Source organism: Theropithecus gelada, chromosome 19, assembly GCF_003255815.1.
Source record: "Theropithecus gelada isolate Dixy chromosome 19, Tgel_1.0, whole genome shotgun sequence".
Classification (NCBI taxonomy): Eukaryota; Metazoa; Chordata; class Mammalia; order Primates; family Cercopithecidae; genus Theropithecus; species Theropithecus gelada.
The window spans coordinates 10090533-10112494 of NC_037687.1; the positions used below are offsets into that span (position 1 = coordinate 10090533).

A 21962-nucleotide genomic window follows, 5' to 3' on the forward strand; every position below is an offset into this window, starting at 1 on the left:
AAAAAAAAAAAAAAAAAAAAAAAACAAAGAAAAGAAAAGAAAAAAAGGCAGCCGGGCGCGGTGGCTCAAGCCTGTAATCCCAGCACTTTGGGAGGCCGAGATGGGCGGATCACGAGGTCAAGAGATCGAGACCATCCTGACTAACACGGTGAAACCCCGTCTCTACTAAAAAATACAAAAAACTAGCCGGGCGAGGCGGCGGGCGCCTGTAGTCCCAGCTACTCAGGAGGCTGAGGCAGGAGAATGGCGTGAACCCGGGAGGCGGAGCTTGCAGTGAGCTGACATCCGGCCACTGCATTCCAGCCTGGGCAACAGAGTGAGACTCCGTCTCAAAAAAAAAAAAAAAAAAGTAAAGAAAAAAAGGCAGGCACTGTCAGCGCCCTTACTTTGTAGGTGGGAAAACTCGGGCTCAGAGAGGGACAGTCCCTTGTCCAGGTCACAGTCTAGAGCTGGAATCAGACAAGGCCAGGCTGACAGCCTTCATGGGACCAGCCACATCAGGGTACTGGTGATGGCTGTCCCAAGACACAGTGCTGCAGCAGGATGTGGTGGTACCGGGCTATGGTCCCAGCTGAGGGGGGAATATTGCTTAAGCCCGGGAATTCAAGATTACAGTGAGCTATGATTGAGCCACTGTACTCCAAGGACAGAGCAAGACCCTGTTGCTTAAAAACAAAGAAAAAGAGGCCAGGCGCGGTGGCTCATGCCTGTAATCCCAGCGCTTTGGGAGGCCGAGGTGGGCGGATCATCTGAGGTCAGGACCAGCCTGACTAACATGGAGAAACCCTGTCTCTATTAAAAATACAAAATTAGCCGGGCATGGTGGCTCATGCCTGTAATCCCAGCTATTAGGGAGGCTGAAGCAAGAGAATCGCTTGAACCTGGGAGGCAGAGGTTGCGGTGAGCTGAGATCACGCCATTGCACTCCAGCCTGGGCAACAAGAGCCAAACTCCGTCTCAAAAAAAAAAAAAAGATAATCAGCAAGGGGTGGGGAAGGAAGGGCTCTCGTTCCAGACAGTGGCCAAGCCAGGTAGCAATGCTAAGGGAAGTGGCTGGGCCTGGGCCCCAGCACTTGCTGAATGCCCGGGCAGCAAAGGTGCAGGTAGCAGCCCTTCGCCTTGGCCCACGCCCTGTGCCAAGGTCTGGGCACAGATCTCCCATAACCACACCCATTGTTTTGTTTTTTTTTCTTTGAGATGGAGTCTTGCTCTGTTGCCCTAGAGTGCAGTGATGTGAACTCAGCTTACTGTAACCTCCGCCTCCTGGGTTCAAGTGATTCTCGTGCCTCAGCCTCCCCATAGCCGGGATTACAGGCGTGCACCACCACGCCCAGCTAATTTTTTTTTTTTTTTTTTTTGAGACGGAGTCTTGCTCTGTTGCTCAGGCTGGGGTGCAGTGGCCGGATCTCAGCTCACTGCAAGCTCCGCCTCCTGGGTTTATGCCATTCTCCTGCCTCAGCCTCCTGAGTAGCTGGGACTACAGGCGCCCGCCACCTCACCCAGCTAGTTTTTTGTATTTTTAGTAGAGACGGGGTTTCACCGTTTTAGCCAGGATGGTCTCGATCTCCTGACCTCGTGATTCGCCCGTCTCGGCCTCCCAAAGTGCTGGGATTATAGGCGTGAGCCACCACGCCCGGCCTAATTCTTGTATTTTTAGTAGAGACGGGGTTTCACCATGTTGGCCAGGCTGGTCTCGAACTCCTGACCTCAAGCAAGCTGCCCGCCTTGGCCTCCCAAAGTGCTGGATTACAGGCACGAGCCACTGTGCCCGGCCATAATCACACCCATCTTAGGGATGAGCAGAGAGAGACTCAGAGGGGTCACAGAGTGATCAAGGCCACACAATTCCTAAGTATGGGGACTGATGTGTGAACCTCAAGCTGCCTCACTGTCAAGCCCATTCTCCATTCAAACGGGTCACCTAACGTTAAAGGTGAGCTCCTTGGAGGACGTCACCTCAATGCCTGGTACTCATCAGATGCTCAACAAATGTTTGGTGAGATCAGGCCCAGTGGCTCGAATCTGTAATCCCAGCACTTTGGGAGGCCGAGGCAGGAGGATCGTTTGAGCACAGGAGTTTCAGACCAGTCTGGGCAAAATAGGGAGATCCCATCTTCACATAATTTTGCACCCATCACCAAGCCTGGCTAATTTTTTTTGTATTCTTAGTAGAGACAGGGTTTTTTTTTCTGTTTTTTGTTTGTTTGTTTGTTTCTGAGACAGAGTTTCACTCTGCCACCCAGGCTGGAGTGCAGTGGCGGGATCTTGGCTCACCACAACCTCTGCCTCCCAGTTTCAGGCGATTCTTCTGCCTCAGCCTCCCAAGTAGCTGGGACCACAAGCACATGCCACCACACCCGGCTAACTTTTTTGTATTTTTAGTAGAGACAGGGTTTCACCATATTAGCCAGGATGGTCTTGATCTCTGACCTCGTGATCCGCCCGCCTCGGCCTCCCAAAGTGCTGGGATTACAGGCATGAGCCACCGTGCCTGGCCTTGAGACAGGGTTTTACCATGTTGACCAGGCTGGTTTCGAACTCCTGACCTCAAGTGATCTGGGGTTACAGGCATGAGCCACTGCACCCAGCCTCTACGTAAAATTTTAAAAATCTGTAATCCCAGCACTTTGGGAGGCCGAGACGGGCGGATCACAAGGTCAGGAGATCGAGACCATCCTGGCTGACACAGTGAAACCCCGTCTCTACTAAAAAATACAAAAAACTAGCCGGGCGAGGTGGCGGGCGCCTGTAGTCCCAGCTACTCGGGAGGCTGAGGCAGGAGAATGGCGCAAACCCAGGAGGCGGAGCTTGCAGTGAGCCGAGATCTGGCCACTGCACTCCAGCCTGGGTGGCAGAGCGAGACTCCGTCTCAAAAAAAAAAAAAAATTTTAAAAATCAACTGGCCATGCTGATGCATTCCTGTAGTTCCAGCTTACATGGGAAGCCAAGGCAGGAGGATCTCTTGAACCCTGGAGGTCGAGGCTGGAGTGCACTCCTCCAGCCTGGGCTCCTCCAGCCTGGGTGTTAGAGTGAGAACCTGTCTCAACAAAAAAAATAAAAATAAAAATAATAAGGCCAGGCACGGTGGCTCACACCTGTAGTCCCAGCTACTCGGGAGGCTAAGGCAGGAGAATGGTGTGAACCTGTGAGGCGGAGCTTGCAGTGAGCTGAGATCACGTGACTGCGCTCCAGCCTGGGCAAGACTCCATCTCAAAAAAAAAAAAAATTTAGTGAATGTTCCAGTGGAGAAATGAATGGGCAGCTGTTCACAATCACCTGATCATGAAGCACTGACAACCCCATTCTGAGATGGGGAAACAGGCTAGAAGAGTACCTGTAGCTGGTCATGACCCTGTGACTTTTGATCTCCACATAAGAAGGTAAGGCCAGGCCAGCACAGTGGTTCATGCCTGTAATCTCAGCACTTTGGGAGGCCGAGGTGAGCGGATCACTTGAGGTTAGGGATTCGAGACCAGCCTGGCTAACATGGCGAAACCCCATCTCTACTAAAAATACAAAAATTGGGTGTGGTGGCAGGCGCCTGTAATCCCAGCTACTCGGGAGGCTGAGGCTGGAGAATCACTTGAACCCGGAAGGCGGAGGATGCAGTGAGCCAAGATTGCGCCACTGTACTCCAGACTGGGTGACAGAGTGAGATTCTGTCTTAAAAAAATAAAAATAAAAAATTTAAAAAAAGGTGAGGCCGTTGTGCTAACTCATCTTCTGTCCTGAGCCCGCACAGGTGGCCTGGTATGTAGCAGGTGTCCAAGAGAAGGCGGCAGAATGAATGAATGAATGAATGATGAGTAAACAGAGAGGGGATTCCCATGGCTCATGGATACTCAGCTTTTTGTTTGTTTGTTTCTTTGAGATGGAGTGTCGCTCTGTCGCCCAGGCTGGAGTGCAGTGGGACGATCTCCACTCACCGCAACCTCAGCCTCCCAGGTTCAAGCAATTCTCCTGTCTCAGCTTCTCAAGTAGCTGAGATTACAGGCACACACCGCCATGCCTGGCTACTTTTTTTTTTGTTGTATTTTTAGTAGAGATGGGGTTTCTCCATGTTGGTCAGGCTGGTCTCAAACTGCTGACCTTAGGTGATCCGTCTCAGCCTCCCAAAGCTTTATAAGCGTGAGCCACTGCGCGTGGCCTGTTTTTTTGTTTTTTTGAGATGGAGTGTTGCTCCGTCATCCAGGCTGGAGTGCAGTGGCGCGATCTCGGCTCACTGCAAACTCTGCCTCCCAGGTACAAGCGATTCTCCTGCCTCAGCCTCCTGAGTAGCTGGAATTACAGCCCTGTGCCACTACACCTGGCTAATTTTTTTTGTATTTTTAGTAGATACAGGGTTTCACCATGTTGGCCAGGCTGGTCTTGAACTCTTGACCTCAAGTGATCCACCTGCCTTGGCCTGTCAAAGTGCTGGGATTACATGCATGAGCCATCTCACCCAGCCTGTTTCTTGTTTTAAATATAGAGATGGTGTCCCACTATCTCACCCAGGCTCGTCTTGAACTCCTGGTCTCGAGTGATCCTCCTGCCTCTGCCTCCCAACTGACACCTAGTTTAAATGGGGCACCAATACCCCACTTACACGAGAGGGACCCACTCAAAGCCACAGAGCTGGGGGTCTGAGCCCAGGACTCTTTTTTTTTTTTTTTTGAGATGGGGGTCTAGCTCCATTGCCCAGGCTGTAGTGTCATTGTGCTGTGGTGCGATCAAGGCTCACTGCAGCCTCAGACTCCCAGGATCAAGCGATCCTGCCACCTCAGCCTCCTGAGTAGCTGGGACTACAGGCACACCATCATACCTGTCTAATTTTTGTATAGAGAGGATTTCACCATATTGCCTAGGCTGGTCTCAAACTCCTAGGCTCAAGGGATCCGCCCACCTCAGCCTCCCAAAGTGTTGGGGTTACGGGTGTGAGTCACTGCGTCTGGCCAGGCCTACCCCTTCTAAGCCTCTGCACTGGCCTCCTCTCAGTGGTCCAAGCTCCGGAGCTAGGCTGTGGTATTCTGATCTCAGCTCTGCCAGACCCTGGCTGTTTAACTCTGGGCAAGTTATTTGACCCCTGTGTGCCTTGGTATCCTCACCTGAAAATGGGAGTGATACCTGTCTCTCAGGGTTGCTACAGGATGAAGCAACTAAAGGTTACGTACTCAGAGTCCACAGTGAGTGCTGGAGGAATGTCCCCTTCAGGATCTCTGGGGATCAAGACCTTCTGGGGGCTCTTAGAGAGTGAGTCTGGCCTATTCTCGCCCCACTGCACCTGTCACAGGGCGAGGCACATACACAGAAGTGCCTGGCACATGTGGTCTGAATGAACAAGGGGCTGTTTTGCCAACCCATTGTGCAAGTATTGAGTCCCTGCTTACGGAGGAGGGAAACTGTAGATCAGAGAGCCAGTGACTGGCCCGAGCTCGAGGGTGGGGCTGGGATCTAGCGAAGCCTCAGTCTCTGACCTCAAGGTTCAAATAGACTGTGGGCTCCTCTGCAGCCTCCTCAATGCCTGGCCAGGGTCTGGGACCCCATGGGAGGTTTGATGAAGGTACCAGCGAATGAGGAGGTGAGTGGTGAGCAAGCCTCAAGATCCAGTTACAAGAGTGGCCTCACGGCCGGGCGCGGTGGCTCAAGCCTGTAATCCCAGCACTTTGGGAGGCCGAGACGGGCGGATCACGAGGTCAGGAGATCGAGACTATCCTGGCTAACACAGTGAAACCCCGTCTCTACTAAAAAATACAAAAAAAAACTTAGCCGGGCGAGGTGGCAGGCGCCTGTAGTCCCAGCTACTCGGGAGGCTGAGGCAGGAGAATGGCGTGAACCCGGGAGGCGGAGCTTGCAGTGAGCTGAGATCCGGCCACTGCACTCCAGCCTGGGTGACAGAGCGAGACTCCGTCTCAAAAAAAAAAAAAAAAAAAAAAAAAAAAAGAGTGGCCTCACCTGCATCTGACAGAGCGACAGTGAGGCCTGAAGTTGCACAGGGATTCAAATCCTCTGGCCGGGCGCGGTGGCTCACGCCTGTAATCCCAACATGTTGGGAGGCCAGTGTGGGTGGATCATCTGAAGCCAGGAGTTCAAGATCAGCCTGGCCAACATGGCAAAACCCCACCTCTACTAAAAATATAAAAACTATCCAGGCATGGTAGCGGGGCACCTATAATCCCAGCTACTCTGGAGGTTAAGGCAGGAGAATCGCTTGAACCCAGGAGGCGGAGGTTGCAGTGAACTGAGACTGCATCACTGCACTCCAGCATGGTTGACAAAGTGATACTCTGTCTCAAAAAAAAAAGAAAAGGCAGATGACTCCAAAGACTCCCTCAGGTGCTCCGGGCCTGGCACCTGCTCCCCAGTGCTCTCCGCAGGGCTCACCTGGCAGAAGGTGGGGCTGTGGACAGCTGACAGCGCCCGGCACAGAGCGTCCACATCGTTGAAGCCAGGTGGTAGGCGGTCCACACAGAGGCAGCGGGAGTGAAGAAGGGCAGGCGTCAGTTGCCCGGCATCCGTCCAGTGCACGTAGAGGGTGCGCGGTCCCAGTGGCTTGCCCAGCAGGTCCGACTTGGCACGGGCAGCCGAGTCCTTCTTCATGTACTCGGCAAAGCCATACCCCTTCGAGTGGCCAGTGCGCTCACTGTAGACCAGGAAGCAGCGCTCCAGGCTGCCAAAGGGCCGCACCAACTCCTCGAACTGCTGCTGTGTGAGGCTGGGGGGCAGGTTGGCCACGCACAGCAGGGCATCCGTGGGCTGCAGCTGCACCGACAGCTCGCGCTCCCGTAAGCAGCTCTGGTGGAAAGCGTTGATTGCGGCCTCGGCCTGCTCCCCATTCAGCAGGGTCACGAAGGCTGCGGTCGGAAGAGGGCAGTGCGAGGTCAGCCGGGCCCCGAGGGCCTGCCCCTCCACCCTGCCACCCTGCAAAGCAGGTGGGACCTCAAAATGCTGGGCATTTCAGGTGCCTGCCAATCTGAACAGTTGCCAGCCTTGGCGACTCACACAGGCGAGCGCGCCTGCCATTGACTCCAGGCTCCACGAAGCCCACGCCCTCTCCCAGCCCTGCGTCCACCCGCACCCATAGCAGCGCCCACCAACTGTGGACCTGGCTCTGTCCTAAGAACGCCGTGGGTCACTCTGATGATACCAAGGGCAGTGGTTAAGCCCATGCTCACTGGGGCCCAGATTTAAGCCCCAAGCCCCAGGTGTCTTTGGGGGTATCAGTTTCCTCATCTGTCAAATGGTTATAACTTAATCATCACAACCAACATTTTGCCAGTGAGGAAACGGGCCCAGAGCAGCACCCCTGTGCCCAAGTAGGGGAGCCTGGACTTGAACCCAGGCAGCTGGACCCCAGAGCCCCACTCTACACTGCCCACCCCTGCCACCTTTCCAGGCCACCAGTGCCCTGAACCCTGCTGCCACATGCTGCCCCAGATTTGCAATCCACCCAGAGGCCACAGGAAGCTTTGTTCAAAATGGTAACCAGATCACGCAACATCCATCTGGTGGCTTCTAGCTGCAGGGTGCAGTGCAGCCTGCGTGCGCTCGCCAACCTCCCCTCCCATCTCACTACTGCTATCCGACCACACCAGGCACACTCCAGAGGGGCCTTCACAGCTGCTGTTCCCTGAGCGTGGAACACTGAGCCCCACCTCCTCACCTGGCTAACCTGGACCCACCCAGGTAGAAACCCTGTCTCTACTAAAAATACAAAAATTAGCCGGGTGTGGTGGCACATGTCTATAATCCCAGCTACTTGGGAGGCTGAGGCAGAGGAATGGGCTGAACCTAGGAGGCAGAGGTTGCAGCGAGCCAAGATCACACCACTGCACTCCAGCCTGGCGACAGAGCAAGACTCCATCTCAACAAAGAACAAAAAACAAAACAAAACAAAAACACACAAGCATGGGTGACTGGCTGGGTAAGGAAGAGGCAAGAGGGGTAGGAAGAGAATGAACCCACGGCCAAACATTGTCAAGAATTAGCTCAATGCCAAGCGAGTGGAGTAGGAAGAGAATCAGCCCAATGCCCAGTGTTCTTCAAGGAGAACATGAAGGCTGTCCCAAGATGACAGGATGACAGGCAGATTGGGGCAACCTGCCATTTTGGCCTGGGGGGCAATACTGGGCCTGAAGTTCAGACAGCAGACAGTGAGCCAGGGCCCTCCCATCTTCAGAGACGGTCATTCCCTGCCCTGGCCCACCCCATGGCCCCACAAACCTGTCCCTTTGTATTTGTCCACAAAACAGTATTTGAGCTCATAGTCACTGAGCAGGTCATGTACTTCCTGTGGAGATATAAGACAAAAGACAGGGAGTTACTGGAGATGGAAGGGGGCAACCTGGTGCCGCCCTCATAGCTGCCACCAGCTATGAAGGCAGGTCAATTACCACCCCCCATTTTACCAATGAGGAAACTGAGGCTTGATGCAGTAATTTGGCCAAGGTCATTCTGCTCATACCTGGCAGAGCTGGGATTCAGAACCTGGCTGCAGACTGTGCTATTACCCAGGCAACATGCTCTTAAAGGGTATACCTTTAGCTGGCTGGGTGGGGTGGCTCATGCTTATAATCCCAGCACTTTGGGAGGCCGAGGCGGGTGAATCATCTGAGGTCAGGAGTTCGAGACCAGCCTGGCCAACATGGTGAAACCTTGTCTCTACTAAAAATACAAAAATTAGCCAGGAGTGGCTACTGGTGGCGCCACTGGTTATAGGTGGCGCACACCTATAATCCTAGCTACTCGGGAGGCTAAGGTAGGAGAATTGCTTGAACCCAGAAGGCAGAGGTTGCAGTGTGCCATTGCACTCCAGCCTGGGCGACAAAGGGAGACACTGTCTCAAAAAAAAAAAAAAAAAAAAGCCGGACTCACGCCTGTAATTCCAGCACTTTGGAGGCCGAGGCAGGCGGATCATGAGATCAAGAGATCGAGACCATCCTGGCCAACAAGGTGAAACCCCGTCTCTACTAAAAATACAAAACAACAGCTAGATGTAGTGGAGTGCGCCTGTCGTCCTAGCTACTTGGAAGACTGAGGCAGGACAATCGCTTGAACCTGGGAGGTGAAGGTTGTAGTGAGCAGAGATCAAGCCACTGCACTCTAGCCTGGTTACAGAGTGAGACTCCATCTTAAAAAAAAAAAAAAAACAACAAGGAATATGCCTTTAGGGAAGTCATTTAACCTCCATGAACCTCCTTTTGCAAGATTCACTGTTTCTAACAACTCTGTAAGTGACGTATTAACAAACTCATGTTGTACACGAGAAAACCTAGGCTAGGAGAAGTGAAGAGATCAGCTGGAGGCCATTCAGTTGGGCAGCGCGGCCACCCACGGGTACCTGACTGGGAAGCCCATCTACTAGTAAGCCCCACATTCTGTGGGTTCACATGCCTCCCAATTTCCTCCTCCTGATAAGGCTGCCCTCTTGCAAGCCAGCTCATTTATTTTCTTTTTTTTTAGAGACAGGGTCTTGTTCTGTCACCTAGGCTAGAGTGCAATAGCACGATCATAGCTCACTGCAGCCTCAACCTCCTAGGCTCAAGTGATCCTCCCACCACAGCCTCCTGAGTAGCTGGGACTACAGGCACGCACCACCATGCCTAATTATTTAAAATTTTTTGTAGAGATGGGGGTTTCACTATGCTGCCTAGGTTAGTCTTGAACCCTTGGGCTCAAGACAGCCTCTTGCCTCAGCCTCTCAAAGTGCTGGGATTAAAGGGATGAGCCACCGTGCCCAGCCTCAAGTCAGCTTTGAAGGCAAAGTGCTGGGTCCTGCTGGGGCCAGATACACTATGCATCTTGCAGGAGAAACAATGTGTTTCCTGCTTAGAGACTGCAGACACTGAGAGGAAGACCCAGAAACAAACCTGACCATTCTTAATGATGCCTGCCCCGATCTGTCCCCAAATTCAGCCCCTCCCAACATCCCTGGGGTCCCACTAGCCAGGTGCCCACCCATGGGCAGGGAGAGCCAGTGGCAGGTGTGCTGGTGGGCCAGAGGGCAGGGATTCTCAGCAGAAGGAAGCGAGAACCTGTTTCACCGCCATAGGGCAGGGCAGTATAGATGCCATTTCCCCGGGTCCAAAGAGCATTGGGAAGTGCTGCCCCATGCTGGCCCCATGAGAAGGGCACTCCTAGCAGGAAGATTAGCCACGAGGGGATCCATAGAACACAGGCCCCGCTTCCTTCCTGTAGGTCTGTAGGCTGGTGGCAGGAGACCCCATTTTCCCAAATTAATCCTGAGGTTTTGGGGGCTGAGACCCAGGGGCTGCTGTTACTTCCGGATTTATCTCTGAGAGCAGTGAATAAACGCATGAGACGGAGGGGCATACTCTCCGCAGTCCTGAAACTTCTGGATTTGAGGTCCCGCCACCCTGTGGTAGAGTGGGTGGAGAAAAGCATCATCCAAGCAGGGGGCAACTGGTGGTCCAATGTACCAGCCCATTCACAATTCCCCAACAGGACCAAAGCTGTCCGCCCCCTTCCATCACTTGGTGTCGACCAAGCCTGTGGTCGCCCCTAGCAACGCCCTCCCTCACTTCACAGCCGGTTTCCCCTTTCATCACCGCCCCCCCACATCCCGCTCTTGGTCTCTCTCGATCCCGCGTGGATCCGGTGCTTGGACGCCCCCGCCAACGACCCCCGCGCACCTCAGCGTTGGTGTCGCCCGGTTCCCCCCGCGCACGCGCACCGTGGTATTTCCCGCCACGCTCCTACACCGCCCCCCCCAATACCTGGTTGGTCACGTCCCCCGGGAGGCCCCGGATCAGTATCTTGCGGCGGTTACGGAACTGGCGCTCGGTGTGTTCCAGGCGTTTCCGGATCTCTTCTGGATCTAAAGGCGGAAGCTCTTCTTCCGGCGCCCGGCGCTCCGCGGCATCGCCGGCTTCGACCTCGGCCCCAGACTTCGGGCTCAGCGGGGGCCGGTGAGTAACGGACACGTCCGCCGCCATCTTGGGAAACCCGGCGCCTTCTGGGACCAACGAGCCGGGGCGGAGCGGCATAGAGCGGCAACGAGGGCGCGCCTGTCGATTGGCTGAGAGAAGCCCCACCTCGTTCCCTCCCCCCTTAACCCATTGGCTAAGCCCCAGCCCGCCTCTCAAGAGTTCAAGGTGCGTCTGCGCGCCACAGACCCCGCCTCCTTCCGTCGCAGCGACGCTACTCAGTGGATGTGCACCTGGGTGGGAGAGCCTTGCAGCGCGGGTGGAATCAAACCACAGATTAGGGAGTTTGAAGGCTTTATTGGTGCAGAATCTGAGGGCACAGCCAAGCCCCTGCCAACTTTGACCCCGGATCCCAGCGTCACTCAGCTCTGGACGGTTCTTCCCCCATTGCCTCTGTCGGCTGCATAGACGTGAGGGGCAGAGAGGTGCTCTCTTGCCTAACATGGTACCTGCCGCTCCGTTTATGCTCCCTGAAGACGTACATTAAGGCCACTACGACAGTCACCACGCCCAGGGTCACTAACACCGCCAAGAAGACAGGGACAAAGTGGGACTTCGGAGCTGTGCAGAGAAAGCGCTAAGTCAATATGCGTCCCCCCTGTCTCCAACCCCCCCGCCCCCCGCGGCTTGCCAGTCCAGGCCCGCGGCCCAGTGTTAGCTCACCCTCAATATCCATCACCACGACCAGGGTGTATTTGCCTCGTGAGCTGGACGCTTGGCATTGATAAGTGCCATTATGTGTTACATTGACGAAGAACGGGATCCCCACCGGCACCTCCCGGTTGGAGCCTTCCTTCAAACACCGCAGCTGGGGATACGGGTTGCCCCTGGCTTGGCACTGCAGGATGTGTCTCGTTTTGTCTTTCCACTTCAAGTGCTGGGGGCATGTGGCTCGGTCAATTTTGGGACCATCTGTGGAACCACCATGTGTGATCAGACACCCAACACACCCGAGGCACGGTGGTGCAGAGGAGCGTCTAATCTTTCCAGGGCAGGGGTGAAGGGATTAAAGGTCAGGGTGACCGACTCACACAGGACACGCAGCTGGACGCTACTGTTCCTACACAAGAACTCGCCGTCCACCTCGAGAGTGGCACTGCAGAAGAAGTTGCGTCCGTCGTCACTCTCGGTAGCATTTAACTGAAGTTGAGCTGGCTGCCCCGGGGCCGCGGCTGGAACTCCGTCCAGCGTGACCTGGACTCGAGCCCCAGCCATGCAGCTCACGGTCACTGTGGACCCCTCGGGGGCGCTGGGCTCGCTCAGGTTCAGAATGGGTCCTAGGAAGCCTAAAGGCGGGGCATTGCCCAGGAGCTTAATGAACAAGACCTTCCTGCAGGTCAAGCCGTTCCCTCCGCCCTCCCCTTTCGTCTCAGGATATCCGGGCCACGCTTTTGGCGTTCAAGCCTCGCCCTCTTTCTGGGCTTTGTCCAACTTCGGGCACTCAGGCCCAGCCCGCGTTGCAACTACTATTGGGGCAAGTCAGGCCCCACCTTTTCGGCTAGTCTCCGCCCCCTCTGCCACGCCCCCAGACTGCTGAGGCCGCGCCCCCTTCCCACGCCTCCTCTTACTAAAGACCGTCAAGTTCTCCCGGGCCTCCAGTCTCTCGCCCCCTAGGATCACGTTGCAGACGATTTCCCGCGCACCCTCCTGATTTGCGCGCGCTGTGGCTGTGGCTGTGGCCGTTAGCATGTCCCCGTGGTTCATGACTGTCGCATTCAGCATCTGGTCCCCCAGCGCCAGGTAGACCTGGGCCTCTGAGGCTGGAAAAAACCCGTCTAGAGTGCAGGTCACCGGCCACGACTTTTCCACCTCCAAGAACCGGGGGGCCACGAGGCGCGGGGGGGTCACCGGCAGGGCTGGGGAGAAAGGTGGGCATGAGCACAACCCCCAGGACTGTGCCTTCCTCAGGACACCTTCATCCCCCCCATCAGGAATTCTTGCCGACTGCGTCACCCTTCTTCCCAGGACACACACGGCCATGAAAACGGCCTTCTCCAAAGATCCCACGGCTTGGGCCTCCCTTCTGGGGCCACCCTGCCCAGTGGCCTGGGGCTTTACTTCCCAGAAGCCTGTGAGGTCCGGGGCACCCCACTCTCATGAGCCCCAAGGCCAGGGCACCCTCTACCCTGACTCAGCTCATCACCCACCGTCTGAAGCCCCTTCTCTCACCAAAGGTTCGGAGTTGGCGGGGGGCTGAGGTGTTCCAGAAGAGTTCCAGCCCCTGGGGCTTCATGTCCAGTTCTGTGCGGCATGAGAAATGGGCTCCGTGGTCCTCTCTGCTGGTCAGCACAGTGGTATTGACCTCTGCTGGCTCCCCCACTGCTGGCTGCCGGCTCAGCTCCTCCTCCCGGCGGAGCAGCACCACCATGAGGCTGGTCCGGGGCGACCCACCTTCCACTTGGCAGCGCAGGGTCAAGTTCTGGCCCACCGGCTGCCAAAGAGGCAGGGGTGCCAGCTCCACGCGCTCCGGGAGGCCTGAGAGAGGAAGGGAGGATGGCACTTAGCGGGTCTTGCAACCCCACCCACCCACCCCAGGGACTGGGGAGGAGACAGGGCGGTCCTGCCGAAAACTGTGAGCTTTGAGTTAATAAACTTAGAGGGCTTAGAACTGGGCCAAAGCGTTTGCTATTATCATTAGTGCAGTGATTATCATTTCCTGTGTTGTCAGACACCTTGCGAGGCGCTAAACAAAATTTTCTGTTCTCCAGGATGGCACAATAAAAAAAAATTAATAAAGAGGAAGGAAGGGATGAACGTTTATGACTATTTGACATGAATATTACAAATTCCTGTTTATGGCCAGGCGCTGTGGCCCACGCCTATAATCCCAGAGCTTTGGGAGGCTGAGATGGGTGGATCATGAGATCAGGAGTTCGAGATCAGCCTGGCCAACATGGTGAAACCCTGTCTCTACTAAAAATACAAAAATTAGCTGGGTGTGGTGGTGTGTGCCTGTAATCCCAGCTACTTGGGAGGCTGAGGCAGGAGAATCGCTTGAACCCGGGAGGCAGAAGTGGCAGTGAGCCGAGATCACACCATGGCACTCCAGCGACAAGACTCTGTCTCAAAAAAAAAGAAAAGAAGAGAAGAATAGAGAAGATTTCACTAGGTTGTTGTGTGCATGAAGGTGGATGACCTCTTGAAGGTCTAAGGAAAGATACTAAGGGAAGATATTAATAAGCAGTAACTATTTTTTTTTCCCCAAGATGGAGTCTTGCTCTGTTGCCCAGGCTGAAGTGCAGTGGTGTGATCTTGGCTCACTGCAACTTCCGCCACCCGGGTTCACGGGATTCTCCTGTCTCAGCCTCCCGAGTAGCTGGGGCTACAGGAGTATGCCACCATGCCAGGCTAATTTTTTTGTATTTTTAGTAGAGACGGAGTTTCGCCATATTGCCTAGGTTGCTCTTGAACTCCTGAGCTCAGGTGATCTGCCCGCCTTGGCCTCCCAAAGTGCTGGAATTACAGGCGTGAGCCACCGTTCCCGGCCCTTTCTCTCTCTCTCTCTTTTTTTTTTTTTGAGACAGAGTCTCGCTCTTGTCGCCCAAGCTAGAGTGCAGTGGCAGGATCTCGGCTCACTGCAACCTCCGCCTCCTCAGTCTCCCAAGTAGCTAGGATTATAGGTGCCCGCCACCATGCCTGGCTAATTTTTTATTTATTTTTTTAGTAGTGACGTGGTTTCACCATGTTGGTCAGGCTGGTCTCAAACTCCTGACCTCAGGTGATCCACCCACCTTGGCCTCCTAAAGTGGAATTACAGGTGTGAGCCACCATGCCCGGCCTATTTTTGTATTTTTAGTAGACGGGATTTCACCATGTTGGCCAGGCTGATCTTGAACTCCTGGCCTCAAGTGATTCACCCACCTCAGCCTCCCAAAGTGTTGGGATTACAGGTGTGAGCCACCGCGCCTGGACTTTTTCTCTTTTATGGATGGAGAAATATATAGCACAGAGAGGGGAGGTGAATTACTTAAGGACGCACAAACGATAAGTAGCAGAGGCGCCTCCTGGATATCATGTCTAGGGAGTCTGTTGGCCCCTTCTCCTAGCTTCTGGCCTGAACACCTGCTTTGGCCTCTACCAGAGATTAGTTCAGTTCTCTCCAATCAGGTTCAGACACTCAGAGCTTTCCTGGTTCACCAGCCCTGTGGCAGCCTCTCCAGATGCTCTGGTACAGTCACAGGAGACTTGACACTCCCAGGCTGGGTGCCCTCCCAGGTACACCTACAAAACCCTGGGCCTCAGGGTGGGCACTGTGGCTCATGTCTGTAATCCCAGCACTTTGGGAGGCCAAGATGGGCGGATCACCTGAGACCAGGAGTTCAAGACCAGCCTTGCCAACATGGTGAAACCCCGTCTCTACTAAAAATACAAAAATTAGCCAGGCGTGGTAGCACATGCCTGTAATCCCAGCTACTCAGGAGGCTAAGGCACGAGAATCACTTGAACCCAGGAGGCAAAGGTTGCAGTGAGCTGAGATAGTGCCACTGCACTCCAGCCTGGTGACAGAGCAAGACTCTATGTCAAAAAAAAAAAAAAAAAAAAAAAAAAACTGAGCTAGGTGACTCACGCCTGTAATCCCACCACTTTGGGAGGCTGAGGGAGGCGGATCACTTGAGGTCAGGAGTTTGAGACCAACCTGGCCAACTTGGCAAAACCCTGTCTCTACTAAAAATCAATACAAAAATTAGCCAGGCGTGGTGGCACATGCCTGTGATCCCAGTTACTAAGGAGGCTAAGACAGGAGAATCACTTGAACCCAGGAGGCAGAGTTTGCAGTGAGCTGACATCGCGCCATTGCACTCCAGCCTGGGGGACAAGAGCAAGACTCTGTCTCAAAGGATAAAAAAAGTAAAATCAAAAGTAGGCCAGGCATGGTGGCTCACGCTTGTAATCCCAGCACTTTGGGAGGCCAAGGCACTTGAGGCCAGGAGTTTGAGACCAGCCTGAGCAACATGGTGAAATCCCGTCTCTACTAAAAATACAAAAATTAGCTGGGCGTGGTGGTGCACACCCGTAGTCCCAGCTACTCAGCAGGCTGAGGCAGGAAAATCTCTTGAACTTGGGAGGTGGAGGTTGCAGTGAGCTGAGATCGTGCCACTGCACTCCAGCCTGGGCAACAGAGTGAGACTCCATCTCCAAAAAAAAAAAAAAGAAAAGAAGAAGAAAAGGCCAGGTGTGGTGGCTTACACCTGTAATCCCAGCACTTTGGGAGGTCGAGGCAGGTGGATCATGAGGTCAGAAGTTCGAGACCAGCTTGACCAACATGTTGAAACCTTGTCTCTACTAAAAATACAAAAATGAGCCGGGCATGTTGGCATGCGCCTGTAATCGCAGCTACTCAGGAGGCTGAGGCAGGAGAATCGCTTGAACCCGGGAGGCAGAAGTTGCAGTGACCCACGATTGCACCACTGCACTCCAGCCTGGGGGACAGAGCAAGACTCCGTCTCAAAAAAAAAAAAAAAGAAAAAGAAAAAAGAAAAAAAAAAAAAGTAGCCAGGTACAGTGGCTCAGGCCTGCAATCCCAGCTACTGGAGAAACTGAAGAGGATTGCCTGAGCCCAGGAGTTTGAGACCAACCTGGGCAATATAGGGAGAGCCTGTCTCTAAAATAAAAGTATAAAAAAGTGTAAATATAAAACCTCCATTCACCTACTGCTGACTGAAAGGGGTACCCCCTTTTTTTTGCTTAAGAGACAGGGTCTTACTTTTTCACGCAGGCTGGAGTGCAGTGGTGCAATTATAGCTCACTATAGCCTTGAACTCCTGGGCTCAAGCGATTCTCCCACCTTGGCCCCCCAAGTAGCTGGGACTTCGGGCATGTACCACCATGCCCAGCTAATTTTTTTTTTTTTTTTTTTTGAGACGGAGTCTCGCTCTGTCTCCCGGGCTGGAGTTGCAGTGGCCGGATCTCAGCTCACTGCAAGCTCCGCCTCCCGGGTTCACGCCATTCTCCTGCCTCAGCCTCCCGAGTAGCTGGGACTATAGGCGCCGCCACCTCGCCCGGCTAGTTTTTTGTGTTTTTTAGTAGAGACGGGGTTTCACCATGTTCACCAGGATGCTCTCGATCTCCTGACCTCGTGATCCACCCGTCTCGGCCTCCCAAAGTGCTGGGATTACAGGCTTGAGCCACCGCGCCCGGCCTGCCCAGCTAATTCAACACTTTGGGAGGCCAAGGCAGGAAGATTGCTTGAGCCCAGAAATTTAAGACCAGGCTGAGCAACATAGGGACACCTTGTCTCGACAAAAATAAAAAATAATAAAAAAGGCCGGGCGCGGTGGCTCAAGCCTGTAATCCCAGCACTTTGGGAGGCCGAGATGGGCGGATCACGAGGTCAGGAGATCGAGACCATCCTGGCTAACATGGTGAAACCCCGTCTCTACTAAAAAATACAAAAAACTAGCTGTGTTAAGTGGCGGGCCCCGGCATTCCCAGCTACTCGTTTTGTTTTTTTTTTTTTTTTTTGAGACGGAGTCTCGCTCTGTCGCCCAGGCTGGAGTGCAGTGGTGCAATCTCCGCTCACTGCAAGCTCCGTCGCCTCCCGGGTTAACGCCATTTTCCTGCCTCAGCCTTCCTATGAAGCTGGGACTACAGGCGCCCGCCACCACACCCGGCTAAATTTTTTGTATTTTCAGTAGAGATGGGGTTTCACAGTGTTCGCCAGGATGGTCTCGATCTTCTGACCTCGTGGTCCGCCCACCTTGGCCTCCCAAAGTGCTGGGATTACAGGTGTGAGCCACCGCGCCCGGCCCCAGCTAATATTTTTTATTTTTGTAGAGACAAGGTGTCCCTATGTTGCTCAGCCTGGTCTTAAATTTCTGGGCTCAAGCAATCTTCCTGCCTTGGCCTCCCAAAGTGTTGAGATTATTGTTGGGGTCAGGCAAGGTGGCTCACACCTGTAATCCCAGCATTTCGAGAGGCCAAGGTGGACAGATCACGAGGTCAGGAGTTAAAGACCAGCCTGGCTAACATGGTGAAACTTCATCTCTACAAAAAATACAAAAATTAGCTGGGCATGCTGGCGCATGCCTATAATCCAGCTACTCGGGAGGCTGAGGCAGGAGAATGCTTGAACTGGGACCCGGGAGGCAGAGGTCGTGGTGAGCCAAGATGGCACCACTGCACTCCAGTCTGGGCTACAGAGCGACAGACTTCATCTCAAAAAAAAAAAAAAAAAAAAAAAACTTGTTGGGGCAGGGTACAGTGGCTCATGCCTGTAATCCCAGCACTTCGGGAGACCAAGGCAGGCGGATTACCTGAGGTGAGGAGTTCAAGACCAGACTGGCCAACATGATGAAATGCCATCTCAGGCGGGCGCAGTGGCTCAAGCCTGTAATCCCCGCACTTTGGAAGGCCAAGATGGGCGGATCACCAGGTCAGGAGATCGAGACCATCCTGGCTAACATGTTGAAACCCCGTCTCTACTAAAAAAAATACAAAAAACTAGCCGGGCGAGGTGGCGGGCGCCTGTAGTCCCAGCTACTCCGGAGGCTGAGGCAGGAGAATGGCGTAAGCCCGGGAGGCGGAGCTTGCAGTGAGCTGAGATCCGGCCACTGCACTCCAGCCTGGGCTGGACAGAGCCAGACTCCGTCTCAAAAAAAAAAAAAAAAAGAAAAAGAAATGCCATCTCTACTAAAAATACAAAATTACCCGGGTGTGGTGGCGTGCATGTGTAATCCCAGCCACTCGGGAGGCTGAGGCAGGAGAATCACTTGAACCCAGGAGGCGAAGGTTGCAGTGAGCCGAGATTGCGCAGCTGCACTCCAGCCTGGGCAAAAAGAGCGAAACTCTGTCTCAAAAAAAAAAAAAAAAAAATGCTGGTTGGGGCCCAAGTTAATTGATTTCACAACTGCTGCCTTGGCATGAGATTGAGATGTGTCTCTATGTCTTTGTATCTCACACACATAAATGTCCAGGTCTGAGCTCTGGGTCAGAACCCTGGTCCATTCTTTGCAAACTGAGGGTCTCCATTCTCCTGAGCCATCGGCCACCTGCCCACACCACTACCCAACACCAGTCCCACCTCTGGACACATCGACTCACTGTACACGGTGATGTCAGAGAAGCCTGTTATCTGGGAGCCATTGCAGTACCCTGAGCAGAGGATCCGACTGTTGCCAGTCACGTTGCTGAGCTGGAAGGCTGCCCAGCCCGTGCCATTGCCCACCAGCTCCTTTGATAGGGACGTCTCCAAGATGATTTTCTTAGAGCTGGGGCAGTCAGTACTGCAGTTCACCAACAGGGACCCTCCAGCAGGAAACACAGGGTTCTGGGGCTCCACCCGCAGCAGGAACTCCTGCCCCTGGGCACCTTCAGGAACATGAAGAAATCCTGGTGTTTGTTTTGTTGCCCCCCAACCCGCGTATCAGCAGGCCCCACCATTTAACACCTCTTTCCTTGTGCCGAGATAGAAGGGTTCCCGCCCTCATGGTCCAGTGGGAAAGGCAGAATCCATCAGGGACCAGGGAGAACTCAGAAGGAGGCCAGAAGAGGCTCTGATCCAGCATAGGAGGAGGTGAGTCAGGGAAGGCTTCCTGGAGGAGGGGACCATGCCAGCCTGAAACTGAAAGCTAAGTAAGAGTTAGCAAGTGAAAGGGACAGGTGATCCTGGCAGAGGGAACCACATACGCAAAGGGCAAATTTCAGGAGTTCAGATGGAGCAGGAAGCGTGAGGGGTGTGTGTGTGTGTGTGTTGGGGAAGAGGGATGGCATAGAAGCCGTATGCTGGGGCCTGACCACCTGAAGGCAGAACTAAGGAACCAGAACTTTCTCCCGAGGATACGGGGTCAGCAGCCAAGTCGCAGTGTGGCAGGATGCAAACAGTGTTGCATTCTCTTCCTCCACCTTCTACTGAGCCCCAAAACCCAGCCCTCTCCAGCCCTCCTGGGCTTGACCAGCCTCACCTGGGGTCAGCAGACAGCAGACCAGCAGAGTCCAGCAGGCCCCGGGCCACGATACAGATGGTACTATGGTGGCCATTCTGACAGAGGAAGGTGCCTTCCTGAGGTGCCCAAAGGGCAGGCAGGGGGAAAGGCGGGGCCTCCCACTGAGACGGAAGCACAGCGGTTAAGATTGCAGAAGTCTGGGGACTGCACCTTACCCAGGCCTGTGGGGAGAAGGGGATGCTGTGGCCCTGGGGGGCTAGAATGGGGGACCCAGACGGGGCTCTGCAAAGTGGCCAGCACTGCTGAGTCTCCCCCAGGGACAGGGCTGGTCTCAGTTGCACTGCTGGCCCCCAGTTCCTAGCCAGGAAATGCTAACTGAACTGGCTTCCTTTGTTCTCAGCACTGGGAAGCCTGGGTGTGGGGGTATGAGGCATCTCCTTCCGGCTGAACTTAGGTGGGGAGGGGAATATTCTGTTCCCAGAGAGGAAGTTAATGGGGAAACCTGTAGGCACCACTGTTTAGATGCTAAGGTGAGATTTCAAGGAAACATTAAAAAAAAAAAAAAAAACAAAAAAAACAAAAACAGAAGCAGAGTCTTGCTATGTTGCCCCGACTGGTCTTGAACTCCTGGTCTTGAGATGGCCTCCTCCCATCTTGACCTCCCAAAGTGTTGCGGTTACAGGCATGAGCCACAACGCCTGGCCACCTTTGAAGATCTTGAGGACATCTCCCTATCTTTGAAGATTTTGGGGATCCCCCCTCCCATGCACGAAGAGCTAAGGTAGGTGATTTGGGGACAGCTGAGTCCCTGAGCCACTGTCTTTCCAGGATTCGATTTGGCTTTTGTTTTGTTTTGAGACAGGGTCTCACTGTGTTGCCCAGGCTGGAGTGCAGTAGTGGGATCTCGGCTCACTGCAGCCTCTGCCTCCCTGGTTCAAACAATTCTCCTGCCTCAGCCTCCCGAGTAGCTGGGATTACAGGCATGTGCCATCACGCCTGGCTAATTTTTGTACTTTTTGGTAAGAGATGGGGTTTCACCATGTTGGCCAAGCTGGTCTCAAACTTCTGACCTCAAGTGAGTCGCCTGCCTTGGCCTCCCAAAGTGCCGGGATTACAGGCATAAGCCACCTCACCCGACCTTCCAGGATTCTACTTGTAACTGGCCTTTACCTCATCCTGTTGCCCCCTTGCCCACCTTTCCAGGCAGCTGGTCACTTCATTCCAAGGGAAGGCACCAAGGGGACCAGGGGGGACTCCCACCTTTGATCTGCCGCTGACCTCAGGCCTCTGACCTGTCTTCTGGGCCTAACATCTGAGCACCAGAGAGGGACCTTGTTGAGGGCCTTGATGGGGCCCTGCGTTCACCCACTTTTCCCAGACCTTGAGGTCACAGCACCTCCTCTCTCATCTGGAGCACCCCCACCTTCCTAATCAGGTCCCTCCTCTATTCCTCTGCCTTCCGAACAATTCATTTCCCACCTAGTGTTGAGAGAGCAGCTAAAACCCAAGTCTAGTGTATTTGTAAATAGCAGGGCCCAGTAGCATGGACCTGGTGCCTGTAGTCCCAGCTCCTTGGAAGGCTGAGGTGAGAGGATCGCTTGAGCCTGGGAGATCAAAGCTGCAGTGAGCTGAGATTGTGCCCCTGCACTCCAGCCTAGGCGACACAGTGAGACCCTGTTTCCAAAAAAAATAATAATAAAATAAAATAAAAAAGATGCCAGACTTAGTGGCTCAAGTCTGTAATCCCAGCAGAACTTTGGGAGGCTGAGGTGGGCGGATCAAGAGGTCAGGAAATCGAGACCGTCCTGGCTAACACAGTGAAACCCCGTCTCCACCAAAAATATAAAAAATTAGCTGGACGATGGCCGGGCGCGGTGGCTCAAGCCTGTAATCCCAGCACTTTGGGAGGCCGAGACGGGCGGATCACGAGGTCAGGAGATCGAGACCATCCTGGCTAACACGGTGAAACCCCGTCTCTACTAAAAAATACAAAAAACTAGCCGGGCGAAGTGGCGGGCGCCTGTGGTCCCAGCTACTCGGGAGGCTGAGGCAGGAGAATGGCGTGAACCTGGGAGGCGGAGCTTGCAGTGAGCTGAGATCCGGCCACTGCACTCCAGCCTGGGCGACAGAGCCAGACTCAGTCTCAAAAAAAAAA

At 54.1% G+C, this 21962-nt stretch overlaps 2 protein-coding genes across 4 annotated transcripts in view; both read right to left on the reverse strand.

Moving 5' to 3' along the window:
• Positions 1-11059, reverse strand: part of RAVER1 (ribonucleoprotein, PTB binding 1) — a 19355-nt gene extending 8296 nt beyond the window's left edge. The window contains exons 1-3 of the mRNA XM_025368392.1: positions 10716-11059; positions 8203-8269; positions 6364-6833 (exon numbers count right to left, since the gene is read on the reverse strand). Of these exons, the coding sequence (XP_025224177.1) occupies positions 6364-6833; positions 8203-8269; positions 10716-10985 (807 nt within the window). The 5' untranslated portion in view covers positions 10986-11059. The remainder of the gene's footprint in view (positions 1-6363; positions 6834-8202; positions 8270-10715) is intronic.
• Positions 11060-11202: 143 nt separating this feature from the next.
• Positions 11203-20121, reverse strand: ICAM3 (intercellular adhesion molecule 3). Of its 3 annotated transcripts, none has more exons than XM_025368393.1 (7): positions 19826-20121; positions 18966-19232; positions 13095-13400; positions 12494-12781; positions 11957-12211; positions 11589-11837; positions 11203-11486 (listed from the first exon to the last, which is right to left on the reverse strand). In XM_025368393.1, the coding sequence occupies exons 1-7, from the start codon at positions 19899-19901 to the stop codon at positions 11284-11286; spliced, it is 1644 nt and encodes a 547-aa protein (XP_025224178.1). In that variant the 5' UTR covers positions 19902-20121; the 3' UTR covers positions 11203-11283. The 3 variants fall into 3 exon arrangements, with proteins under 3 accessions (XP_025224178.1, XP_025224180.1, XP_025224179.1); XM_025368395.1 differs by having other exon boundaries at positions 18966-19529; XM_025368394.1 differs by lacking the exon at positions 12494-12781.
• Positions 20122-21962: the final 1841 nt, after the last annotated feature.